This window comes from Carassius auratus, chromosome 28 (assembly GCF_003368295.1).
Source record: "Carassius auratus strain Wakin chromosome 28, ASM336829v1, whole genome shotgun sequence".
In the NCBI taxonomy this organism is placed as follows: Eukaryota; Metazoa; Chordata; class Actinopteri; order Cypriniformes; family Cyprinidae; genus Carassius; species Carassius auratus.
Window position 1 is genome coordinate 14,667,436 of NC_039270.1, and position 12,575 is coordinate 14,680,010.

At 38.2% G+C, this 12,575-nt stretch overlaps 2 protein-coding genes across 2 annotated transcripts in view; both read left to right on the forward strand.

Moving 5' to 3' along the window:
* The window catches only part of LOC113046929 (inactive phospholipase C-like protein 2), a 69,997-nt gene extending 63,364 nt beyond the window's left edge, over positions 1 to 6,633 (forward strand). The window contains exon 6 of the mRNA XM_026208078.1: positions 5,097 to 6,633. Within this exon, the coding sequence (XP_026063863.1) occupies positions 5,097 to 5,291 (195 nt within the window). The 3' untranslated portion in view covers positions 5,292 to 6,633. The remainder of the gene's footprint in view (positions 1 to 5,096) is intronic.
* A 1,383-nt stretch (positions 6,634 to 8,016) lies between these two features.
* hcrt (hypocretin (orexin) neuropeptide precursor) lies at positions 8,017 to 9,537 on the forward strand. The gene is made up of 2 exons (XM_026208992.1): positions 8,017 to 8,094; positions 9,090 to 9,537. The coding sequence occupies exons 1-2, from the start codon at positions 8,035 to 8,037 to the stop codon at positions 9,459 to 9,461; spliced, it is 432 nt and encodes a 143-aa protein (XP_026064777.1). The 5' UTR covers positions 8,017 to 8,034; the 3' UTR covers positions 9,462 to 9,537.
* Positions 9,538 to 12,575: the final 3,038 nt, after the last annotated feature.

A 12,575-nucleotide genomic window follows, 5' to 3' on the forward strand; every position in this document is an offset into this window, starting at 1 on the left:
CTTATCTAGCACAAGGTAAAGCATTTTAGTATAGGATAATCATTACAGGGTTTTGCTAATAGGTTTGCATTCAGTGCAAACAACTACTCAGAGTGTTTCCTGGCTTGCAGCTGAACCACAGCCAATCAGATTTCACAGTCGAGGCCACAATTAATAGCTTTTGTCCTGACATTGCTGTGTACTTTTATCTCACTGATTGGTGCTAGGAGTGTCTACCATGCAGCTTCTTTGTAGCTTTCAGATAATAAAACTGTTTATGGTTTATGGCTAATACATTTTCGGGTTTTAAATTGCTATGCTATTTTTTATCAATAAATTATAACACTAAAGGAATTGTACAGTATATATGGTATTATAATTCAGGATATATAGCATCTTTAAAAACACAAATAAAATATATATACAGTACACAGTCAAACATTTGGAGTCAGTTAGATTTTTTTTTCCACTAATTCATTTTTTTCACCAAAGAAAGTATGCATTAAATTGATCAATATTGATAGTATAGACGTTTATTGTTACAAAACATTTCATTTTCAAATTTGTTATTTTTAACATTCAAATTGAAGAATACTAAAAACGCATAATGGTTTTCAAGCAGCACAACTGTGTTTCAACATTGATAATAATAAATATTGTTTCTTGTGGAGCAAATCAACACATTAGAATGATTTCTTCAGGACCATGTGACATTGAACGTTAGAGGTAATATACATTCACTGGCCACTTTATTAGGTAGACCTTGCTAGTACCGGGTTGGACCCCCTTTGGCCTTTAGAACTGCCTTAATTCTTTGTGGTATAGATTCAACAAGGTGTTGCAAACAGATTTTGGTCCATATTGACATGATAGCGTCACGCAGTTGATTTGTCAGCTGCACATCTATGATGGGAATCTCCCGTTCAAACACATCCCAAAGCTGCTCTACTGGATTGAGATCTGGAGACTGTGGAGGCCATTTGAGTAAAGTGTCATGTTCAAGAAACCAGTCTGAGATGATTCGAGCTTTGTGACATGGTGCATTATCCTGCTGGAAGTATACTGTAGTCATAATGGGATGGACATGGTCAGCAACAATACTCGTGTAGGCTGTGGTGTTTGAACAATGCTCAATTGGTACTAAAGGGCCCAAAGTGTGCCATGAAAATATCCCCCACACCATTACACCATCACCACCAGCCTGAACCGTTGAGACCTAAAGATGGATCCATGCTTTCATGTCCTTTACGCCAAATTCTGACTCGACCATCTGAATGTTGCAGCAGAAATTGAGACTCATCAGACCAGGCAACGTTTTTCCAATCTTGTATTGTCCAATTTTGGTGAGCCTGTGTGAATTGTAGCCTCTGTTTCCTGTTCTTAGCTGACAGGAGCGGCACCCGGTGTGGCTTCAGGGTTCGAAGTATTGTGCGTTTAAAGATTTATTCTGAATACCTTTGTGGTAATTATTACAAGTGGTTATTTGAGTGGTTATTACTGTTGCCTTTCTATCTTCTCTAACCAGTCTGTCCACCTCTGACATCAACCAGGCGTTTTCGTCCACACAACTGCCGCTCACTGGATAGTTTCTCTTTTTCAGACCTTCTCTGTAAATCCTAGAGATGGTTATGTGTGAAAATCAAAGGTAGATCAGCAGTTTTTGAAATACTCAGACCAGCCCGTCTGGCACCAACAACCATTCCATGTTCAAAGTCACTTAAATCCCCTTTGTTCCCCATTCTGATGCTCGGTTTGAACTTCAGCAAGTCGTCTTCACAACATCTAGACGTCTAAATGCATTGAGGTGCTGCAATGTGATTGGCTGATTAGCAATTTGTGTTACCAAGCAATTGAACACGTGTACCTAATAAAGTGGTCGGTGAGTGTAAATTGTAATATACTATGCATCTCTAAACAGCAGTCAGCTTCCATATACAGTACTGTAACACACTGAAAGATAGTTAACCTGTAATGATACTCCAGAATATTTTCAGTCCTACTCATTATCCCACCAACACTGTGAAAATGAATTTGTGCTGATTGCTAGCAAAACATCGTTAAAAAACATCTTTATCTGTAGTCCTGTTAACATGGTAAAACATAAGAACTGTCCATAAAGTGAAATTCTTTTCACCTGTCTCTCTGTTTAATCACTCTTGCTCACTCTTTATCGCTCTGGAGATGTGTTTATATATTTATGGTGTTCATGATAAGATAAGCTAAACCAAAGTGCCATGTTTCCTAACAGATTAATTGTGTCCTTACTTATGTAAACAGATAAACCGAACACAGTGGGAACAAAGATTAGGAGATGTCACCTTTAGCATGTGATAGTGTTAATGAAAGAGTCAAATTGTGGAAGAACGGTATGGATGTGTGTCTGGTCTAGTTGGTATATTTAATGGGTGTTTTATGTATTTAGAATATGTATAAAGAGGTTTTTTTGTTGTTGTTGAAATAGGTTTGTGTGCGTTTGCAGAGCAAGTACAGGTGGGGCGGATTGTTGTCTTAATTAAGTCTTTGATTTAATTAGACTGGATGACTTTTAGACTAAAGCACTAAAGAGGCCTACAATGGATTGAACGTTTGCATTTCACAAACTCGACTCTTTCTATGTATCAGCTGATTTATTTACTTTAGTTCCACATGCACAGAACTGAATGCAATTACATATAGTCTTAAGCCATACTTGAAATACATCCATGTTGCAGCCTTATATAAAATTTTAACTTAAATTTTGATTATAAAATTTTTTTAGATTTAGATTTTTTTGAACCCTCAGAATCCAGATTTTCAAATATTTGTTTCTTGGCCAAATATTGCCCTATCCTAACAAGCTTATTTATTCAACTTTTCTGATGATGTATAAATCCTAATTTCAAGAAACTGACCCTTATGGTCACATTTGGTTCTCGCTCAAATTTTGCAGGACTCCCAAAACTGAACTAATGAGTTATATGAGTCCTGACTACAGGAAGTGACATCAAACTGTCAGCCAGTACACAGAAGTGTTTCATCCAGGCTTTCTAAAATATGTACCACCTTGTCTTTCTGCAGTGCTCTTAGCCTTTCTTCTCCCACACAGTCTAAGAGACTATATGCGTCACGCCCATATGCATAATTCATCCGTTTTAAAATATATCACTTATTTATGGCAAAAGACTCCTCTATCCAGGTCAAGGAGCCTCTTTAGCTCTGGACACCCATGCAGGTGTCCTCCGAGGATCTGTGCTGGAGCACATGCAGGGAAAGCATCCAGCTGCCTGTATTAGTCTCACCTGTCCTGTCTGTTTCACATCGGACCGCATAAAGAGCGCCGCTGCAGTCTCAATGAGTGAAAACGCAATGCAGCTGATGTTGCAGTGCTCTCCTAGGGAGTTGTCATCACGTTGAGTAAAGTTTAATGTTTTACTCTGGTTGGGAACGCTAGGTGACCTCATGATGCGGTTATCCTGACAGCGCTTTGGGGATTTCAGTGGCTGGTTCGTGTTTGAATCATAAATTATAACTCAAGAGAAGAGAAGTTTGAGGAATTAGTCCATGCAGTTGCATCTGCTAAAAAGGACAAATAAACATCATACCTTGATCATACCAAAAAATTATTTTGATTTGTTAAGGAAAATGGCAGTTGTGTCAATGGCTTAGATTTGTACCAATGGAGAAGCAAGGCTGGGGAGAACTGGTGTCCTTGAAAGAAAGATTTAAAACAAATGTATGTGTGGTCATGCATGTTTTGCTGGTGAAGGTGTATGTGGTTTGATAATATGTCCTTGTATATTAGCATTTATTTATTATGTCCCTTCAAAATGTCTTTTTGCACACATAAATGCATACATAAATGCTTAAGGGAGTGTTTTAAGGGACATTCACATAGGACGAGGTGACATGCTGTCCTGATCCTCCTCCCTCCCCCTTCCCTGTCCCATCCTCTCACAGTGTCTCTGTCCCCTTCATCCGGTCCCCTCTAGGTCGTTTCCAGAGAGAGAGAAGGAGAGGCTGGTTTATGGAGGGTATTGGGAGGATTCTGGCTGTGCTGTGAATGTATGCAGTGCCAACAGATCTTGTGTTACACTGATCTCTGCAGGATGGACCCTTTCATTGCATTTAAGGAGCATATATGATACATTTATTCTCAGTATTTTTTATCTAGCACCTCTGTTAAATATATATTTTTTGTTAAAAAAATCTAAATCAAATCTAGTTCTGGCATGATGGGCAATGTTTAATAATGAAAAAAAAACACCTTCGTGCTCTGCCCTGATAAAAGAAATTATGCAGTTTCTCCCACTAGAAAAGGCCATATTTTCAATGAGAAAGATTATTTTTGGTCCTTAACTACTATGTACGTACTGTACATATAAATTAATCATTTGATACAATGCATTTATTGTGTACATTCATGTTTTTACATTGTGCTTATATTTAAAAAAATACCTGCATGTAATTACATTTTTTATAAATTTCTGTAATTACTTTGTAATTGCACTGTTTACACATCTCTTACATCTTAACCCACTCTTAATCCTCCGCATACCACCAAACCGGTCCCTAATCTTACCCGTGTCCCACCTCAATATCAGCAGGATTGTTATGCAATACACATTGTACTTATTTTTTTTTTGTTGTTAATCTGTTTATCACATTTATGAAAATCCTCTTTTAGGCAGTCTTATTTACAGTAACATATATATATATATATATATGCGCGGGTGGAATGATCTTCCAGCCCTATCCAGAATGCTGAATCCCTGACAATTTTCAAGCAACAGCTGAAAACTCATCTCTTTCAAGGCTACTTGACTTCATCCTAAATTAACAAAAAAAACTTGTCCTTCTCTTTACTTATTCCTTCTCTTTATAGCTTGTACTTATTTGAACAATGCCTAAAACTTGGTTATTATGAGCATTTCCTGTGTCTGTTTACCTCTTATATAAAGAATAGCTTTATGTATCCCCCAACTGTAAGTCGCTTTGGATAAAAGCGTCTGCAAAATGTATAAATGTGTATGTACAACTTTAGTACCTTCTGCTTGCACATTTTTGTTCTGCAACCTCAGTAGTTCACAACTTCTGTTTACTGTCACAACTTGAACTTCTCTTTTTTTCCTGTGTTTTAGGGCCAGGCAGACTTGCTGAAACATGCAAAAGGAGAAGCGATAGACACTTTGCGACAGATTCACTGTGCTGCTCACTCGTGCGGCTTGGCCAAGAACGGAGCATCCACGTCCCCTGCCTCACCTCTACTGCCACCCCACGCACGGCCCCTGCACACCATCCACGAGACTGAGCCGGACAACGCCACCCTGCACTGAGAGAGAGAGAGAGGTGGTCTTTGCCTCTTTAAACCAGGGAAAGGGAGCCATGAGGAAAGAGTCAGATTGGGTGACTGGGTGAAGGACACACAGGAGCCAGTTTAGCTCAGGTCCTAAATTGGTATCCCCACAATGAAGTCACATTTTAAAGGATCATAGTAACCTGTTCTCCTGTGACACAGCTGCTGTTGAAAATTTGTTGTGATCACTTACACTAGCCACGATATCCAGTCAAAAGTCCCAAATCTCAATCATGTAAAGGGATAAATCACCCAAAAATGTCAATTCTGTCATCATTTACTCACCCCAAGGTTGTTCACAATCTGACTTTCTTCCGTTGAAAATGTTTTTCTTGTGGTTGTAGTCCCTACAATGAAACTCAATGGGGTCCACTGCTGTGTACATTTCATTGTATGGACAAAAGTAGTTAAAACTTTCTTCAAAATATCTACTTTTGTGAAAACCGATGTTCGTAAATCTGCAGTGAAGTCTAAAATGGGTCAAAACAACATGGAGGGCACTGAACTTGAATCTAAAAGACAAAACTTTTTGCTGAAAGAGAAGTAAAGCATTTTGAGCAAACATTTTAAGAGCTTCAGGAAACAGAAGAAGACAAAGGCCTCTCAGTTTACACCAATGTAGAACTACAGACTCTCTCGCTCCCCCTGCTGGCTCCTCCACACATTCTTATTCATTTTAGAACTAAGATAAAAAAAAAACTGTCAGCTCAGTACACCTTGGTCCTAAAAGGGGCCTTTCTCCTGGGGTCGTGTGTGTGTGTGTGTGTGTGTGTGTGATGCGTATGTGTTGTATTTTGAATAAGGAAAAGTGTGTTTATTGTGTCTGAACTGGAAACTGGATATGTCCCGTTGAGATTGAGGCTCTACTGGGAAGAACAGAAACTCTGGGAAAATATGGATCTCAGTCATTGAAAAAAGCACCACTGAGGATCAGACAAGCAAATAAATATTTCAAGAAATGAAGAATTAATCATTTTAAGACAAAGTAAAGGACACTTGACCATTTCATTAAGAAACGCATCACACCCAATAATACACACTGTTCATAAATATTGTTATTACTGCTGTTAATATTGTGGGTAGGTGTTAATTAAAATGGAAGTTTATATTTGCGTAAACAGGTGTCATTCTGTACCAGTTTTCATCGCTGGAAACTTCACAGGGACAGAAAATGTGAAAGGTTGGGAGACGAGGGGACCAGCGTGGAAAATATAGTTTGGGTGTTTACTGTCACATTAATGTCAAATAACATCTGATTGAGATGATGTCCGTCATTTATAAAGCCCACATGATGTTATATAAAAGCTGATTGACATCAAAAATGTCTCCAGGTCATTTTTTATACTTATGTTGTATTACATTTTCAAAAATGTAGAGGACATAAGCTCCTGTTCAAAAGTTTGGGGTCAGAACATTTTGTATTGCTTCTGAAATAAGTCTTTTGCTCACCACTGCTGCATTTGTTTAATCAAAAATTAAATATGAACATTACCATTGAGAAATATTATTGTAACTTAAAATAACTGTCTTCTATTTTCAAACAATTAATTTCTGTGATGCAAAGTAGAATTTGAGCGTCATTACTCCAGCCTTCAGTGTCACATGATCTTGAGTCGATGTTCAAGAAACATTTCTTATTATTTTCAGTGTTAAAGGCAGTTGTGTTGTCTTTTTTTTTTTTTTTTTGTGGAAACCGTATGTTATTTTTTCAGGATTCTATTAATAGAACGTTCAAAAGAACAGCATTTATTTGAAATATAGAGCTTTTGTAACATTATAAATGTCTTTAATGTCACTTTTGATCAATTTAATGTATCTTTGCGGAATAAAAGTATTAATTCATGAGCCTAAATTTTTTTGAAAAGTAGAATAAATGACAAAAGATTGTATAAGGTTTAGACTCAATTTGCATTCGTGAAATAGATTTTGTCATTAATGTCTTCTGGGAGTCAAACCCAAGACTTTGGCATTATTATAGTGAGCTACAGGAACAAAATTTATCATACAAACATTCACATACAGTCATTTACAACTACGATGATTTGTGTTGCATTATTTTTATCACATTCCTCTGAACATTTCTTCATAATTAGCCATCTGAAATACTGAAAGGATCTGGTTGTGGTTGTCTTCTCTTGTAGTGTCCTATGACTTGCTCACATCCAAAAACCTCCATTTACGTATAATGTGAATTCCATTACTCATGCAATCCAACTACCTGTGTATGTGGTCATTAACTCTGACTGCTCTCTGACCTTCCGCTTCACACAAAGGCATCCTGTCATTCATATTCTCCTGCTGCTTTATTTGTTAGTGACGCCTTGGCGTTGTTGCTCCTTTGTTACATTCAGCCTTTTGTCACTGTATCAGGTCCCTCTACATATCCAGCTAATTAAGTCCAGGCCTCGACACACACTCGTTCTGTTGGCATTTGCTAACAAAGCTTGTCTGCTGCTCCACAATAATCCTAAAGAGCTCTTCATACAATTACTTGGATACAGGCAGACACTAATGACAAAGATGCTAACAACCCTAACAGCTTCAAATGAGAAACATGGCATTGAGGATATGAAGGTGGTAATATCAGCTGGTTTTCTTTGTCAGTCTAATTTATGTCTATAATTAACCTCAGAGGATGGAGGGGTGGGTGGCACATCTGTATAAAAACACACATCCCGTATCAGAGAGTAAAGGGACCATCGACATTGAAGTCCATCAGATACATGGCATTTGTCCACAACAAGACCGGGGCAGCATCCAGAAGCATGGACTGCACAGCCAAGGTAAGACAAGTCAGAGGCTGCTCAGAAAGTGATTTAAACTGAAGACTTACATTTTAATGGTTCCATCTGGGGATAATACATTTTAATTTGCAAGGACATTCATGCTGATCATAAAGTTTAATTGGAAGCAAACAATTATACAAGCTGCAGCTGCTAAAGAGTAAGGCAGTATATTCATTTAGGCAGTTTAGTTCCAGAAGAGAATAGTTTTGAAAACATTTAATTGGAGGTTAACTTTTTAACTTTTCCTCCAAAATTATAGCTAAAAATGAATCAACAAGCCTATTAGTAAACTAGTGTTTGTTTTGACAGCTGCCCGCCCTTAATAATTAGAGCTGAGGATTCTTGGAATAAACAATTAAAATATTTGTATGTGAGATACTATACTTTATTTAATTTCACATTGTGTCAACATTTTTCTATTGGTACCTGCCAGATAATGGAAAATAATTAATTTCAGAAACTAATCAATCAGATAAATAGACACTGAATACCAGGACAGCTTCTCCTCCCATGCAAAGTTAAAATGTTCTCCCCATTGTGCAATAAAAATATAAGTGCAATAACCTTTTATTTTGTTTATCACTCTACATCCAGTTAGTACACGCCTATATCTTATTATATTCTATTCTGTTCTATTCTATGTATATCACACCTTTACATACAATTTATTTTATTTTCAGTTTTGTTTTATATATATACTGGGTACTGAACGCTTGTGACTCTGAAACAAATTCCTTTTATGTGTAAACATACTTGGCATTATGGCAATAAAGCTCCTGACATCTGACCTGCCATCTCTTCTTTTCTCTCTCTCTCTCTCTCTCTGTGTTGTTCATGTCTTAAAATGCTTATGGGTTAAAAAGTTATCCCATAGTTATAGTTAAAAATCTCAGATGCAAATATACAAAATCAGCCGTATCAAGATGTAAATATTGTTATCGACAAGGTCTGAAGCATTTACTGAAAGCATCCTCTCTCTCTCTCTCCATCAGAGAGTTCAGCTGCTCCTCTTCATGGCGCTGCTGGCGCACCTGGCGCGGGACGCGGAGGGCGTGGCCACCTGCTGCTCGAGCGCGTCAAGGTCCTGCAAATTATACGAGATTCTGTGCCGCGCGGGACGCCGAAACGACACGTCCATCGCCAGGCATATCGGCCGCTTTAATAACGACGCGGCAGTCGGGATCCTAACGCTTGGCAAGCGTAAAGTGGGCGAGAGACGCGTCCAGGACCGGCTGCAGCAGCTGCTGCACGGCTCGCGGAATCAGGCCGCGGGAATCCTGACGGTGGGAAAGAGACTCGAGGACCCGCTGCATTATCTGATGCCCAGGCCACCGGAGGATCTGGACGCTTATGAAACACGATGACACGTGTTGTTAAAACCACCGCAGAGCTGCTCATTGTTGACATTAATTTGTAGTCCACTACAGAAAGCTAATTCTTAATGGGGTTTTGAAATAACGTTTTTGATTTGATTACGAAAAATTTTTTATGATTATGATTACGCTAATAAAAAACACACGTTGTTATTATTATTATTATTATTATTATTATTATTATTTCTAACGAAATCATATACAGTCATAACTCAAATGTTATTTTTCTGTCTCTATAACGTACAGTAAGTTGTTGGCCACGTGATTTTAAAAACCTATTAAAACTCCTGAGGTAATCACAAGGTTTAAAACGTGCTAAATCCTTTCTTTTCTATAGTGAACAGCTTTTAGCCTGCCTGTGTTAGTGGGCTTCACGCTTTTCTGATTCATAAAACTTAATTTATTACTTATTAATGATGAGTATTTTATCACGGTTATCAGGACAGAACAATTTATCTTGTTTTATAAAGTTGTTAGATTTAAGTTATGAGTAGTATGTTTTGTGGTCAGCAGATGGCAGACGATGTGAATATTGTAAAATAAAACACTGGCTTAATAAAGTTCTGATTCAGAACAACTTTTTTGGTTTTGGAAATATATGAAAACTCACAAAGCTTCGATAAAACTGAGAATAAAGCAGAACTAGACACCTACATCTTGAGAAACAAATTTACAAACATTCTAACATAAAAAAAAAAAAAATGTTTACTAAGAAAATGCTCTTCCACAACATCATCATAATTTAACAGAAGACCTAAGTTATATTTAATGGCTTTTTCTGATAATTTGATCCAGTAGAATAATCATGAACACAAAATCATTCATAAGTACGTGTGACAACTTGCCCCAGTATCGTTGTGACAGCTTGTCTCAACCTGACACATTTTTTGGGAGATAATTAGTCTTTTCATAGACCCATGTGTTCATCCCTCGACCCCCACTGCCTGAGAAAATAACACATTTTCAGATTATTCCTGCAGTATTGACCCAGAGCTGGATCCTTTCAGATTTCATCTTTATAGATATTCCTGTGTGTGTTGTGGGTGATGCTGCTTTTGTCTGGTAATATATGTAAATATCTACTCAAGCACAGATGGCAGTTCTGCTTTCTCTTTCACACCATCTCTCTCTCTCTCTGTCTCTCTCTCCCTCTATGCCTAATTCTTGTGTTTCTGGTAAAATCACTGCCCCTTTAAACCCACTTCAGCCCTTACAGTCTCTTTATTTGTGGTTTTACTCAGTACTGCTCCCATTACAGCCTCTATAACTGTCTCTCAGTCACTAGAGAGATCTGCTTGTGCCACATTTATTTGGTTAAAAGCGAAATATTTTTCTGCAGGCTTTCAAATAGATTATCTTTTCGAAAGCAAATACATATTTGCATCCCACAGCAATAATCAGTGCTTCATTATTAAGATAGATTAGATTAGATTTAATTTACAAGGCAACGAAATGCAGTTAGCATCTAATGAGGAGTGCAATAAAATAAATAAATTAACGTATGCATTTAGCAGACGCTTTTATCCAATGCAACTTACAGTGCATTCGGGCTAACATTTTTTTTTTTTTACATAAAATAAGCAGTAAGTACAGAATATACAGTGTCTACAAATAGGTACAGATAAGGCAGTACTATGGACATAACTAACAGATCTTTAAATACTATCAGCATGATATACAGATAGGTGTACTATGAACATATTACACATGGATTATGTAATAAGTGTATGTACACTATAAGCAGAGGGCAAGAGGTTAAACAGTCTGTTTATCAGGGTGAAAGGAGTCCTTAAGAATGCTGTGAGCTCAACATAGACAGCGTTTCCTCTGGATGTCCTCAGTAGCAGGAAGTGTTGTCCCTGTGAGGCATTGGGCAGATTTCACCACCCTCTGCAGTGTCTTGGGGTCAGCAACTGAGCAGTTCCCATACCAGACTGTGATACAGCTGGTCAGGATATTCTCGATCACACACCGGTAGAAGTTCACCAGGATGGCTGAAGACAACTGGTCCTTCTTCTGTGTCCTGAGGAAGAAGAGGCACTGGTGAGCCTTCTTGACCAGGCTGGATGTGTTTGTAGTCCAGGACAGATCCTCCGAGATGGTGGATCCCAGGACTTGAAGCTGGAGACACGTTCAACAACCATCCCGTTAATGTGAATGGGGTCATGCGTGCTTCCTTTCTTCTTCCTGAAGTCCACAATGAGCTCTTTTGTCTTGCTGCTGTTAAGGAGCAGGTTGTTGTCAGCACACCATGCGGCCAGGAGCTGAACCTCCTCCCTGTAGGCAGTCTCATCATTGTCTCTGATGAGGCCAAACACCGTGGTGTCATCTGCAAACTTGATGATGGATTAATGCACAGGCTTGCGGTCGTGGGTGTAGAGGGAATAGAGGAATGGGCTCAGCACACAGCCCTGTGGTACACCAGTGTTGAGTGTGATGGTGGTGGAGCAGGTGTGGCCTGACCTAACATGCTGAGGTCTGTTGGTCAGAAAGTCCATAATCCAGTTGCAGAGGGAGATGTTAATGTCCAGGTCTCCAAGTTTTGTGGTCAGCTTGGAGGCAATGACACTGTTAAATGCTGAGCTGAAGTCAACAAACAACATCCGTACATATGTGTTATAGTCCAGGTATGTGAGTACAGAGTGCAGCATTGTGCATACTGCATCCTCTCTGCTCCTATTGTTACAGAAGACTAGTTGGTGTGGGTCCAGTGTGGGTGGTTGGCAGTCCTTGAGGTGTAATAGGACCAGTCGCTCAAAAGTCATTCAGGCACATCAATAAATGAAATCAGTATTCACTGTTGTTTGATAATTATATGTAATAATTATATTTGGATAGATAGACAGATAGACAGATAGATAGATAGATAGATAGATAGATAGATAGATAGATAGATAGATAGATAGATAGATAGATAGATAGATAGATAGATAGATAGATAGATAGATAGATAGATAGATAGATAGATATTGATAAAGAAATTCCAAATAAAAGAAGAGTAATAAAAGTGGAAATACCTGTTTGCGTTTAGATACACACACACACACATACACACGGTTTACAACTATAAAATATAATAAATAATTGTAAATAATGTTTCTTAAT

Excerpts from the sequence above, each read along its gene's own strand:
- hcrt (XM_026208992.1), top strand. The coding sequence starts at position 8,035 with ATGGCATTTGTCCACAACAAGACCGGGGCAGCATCCAGAAGCATGGAC. Across the intron at positions 8,095-9,089 it reads GCATGGACTGCACAGCCAAG|AGAGTTCAGCTGCTCCTCTT; the intron begins GTAAGACAAGTC and ends TCTCTCCATCAG.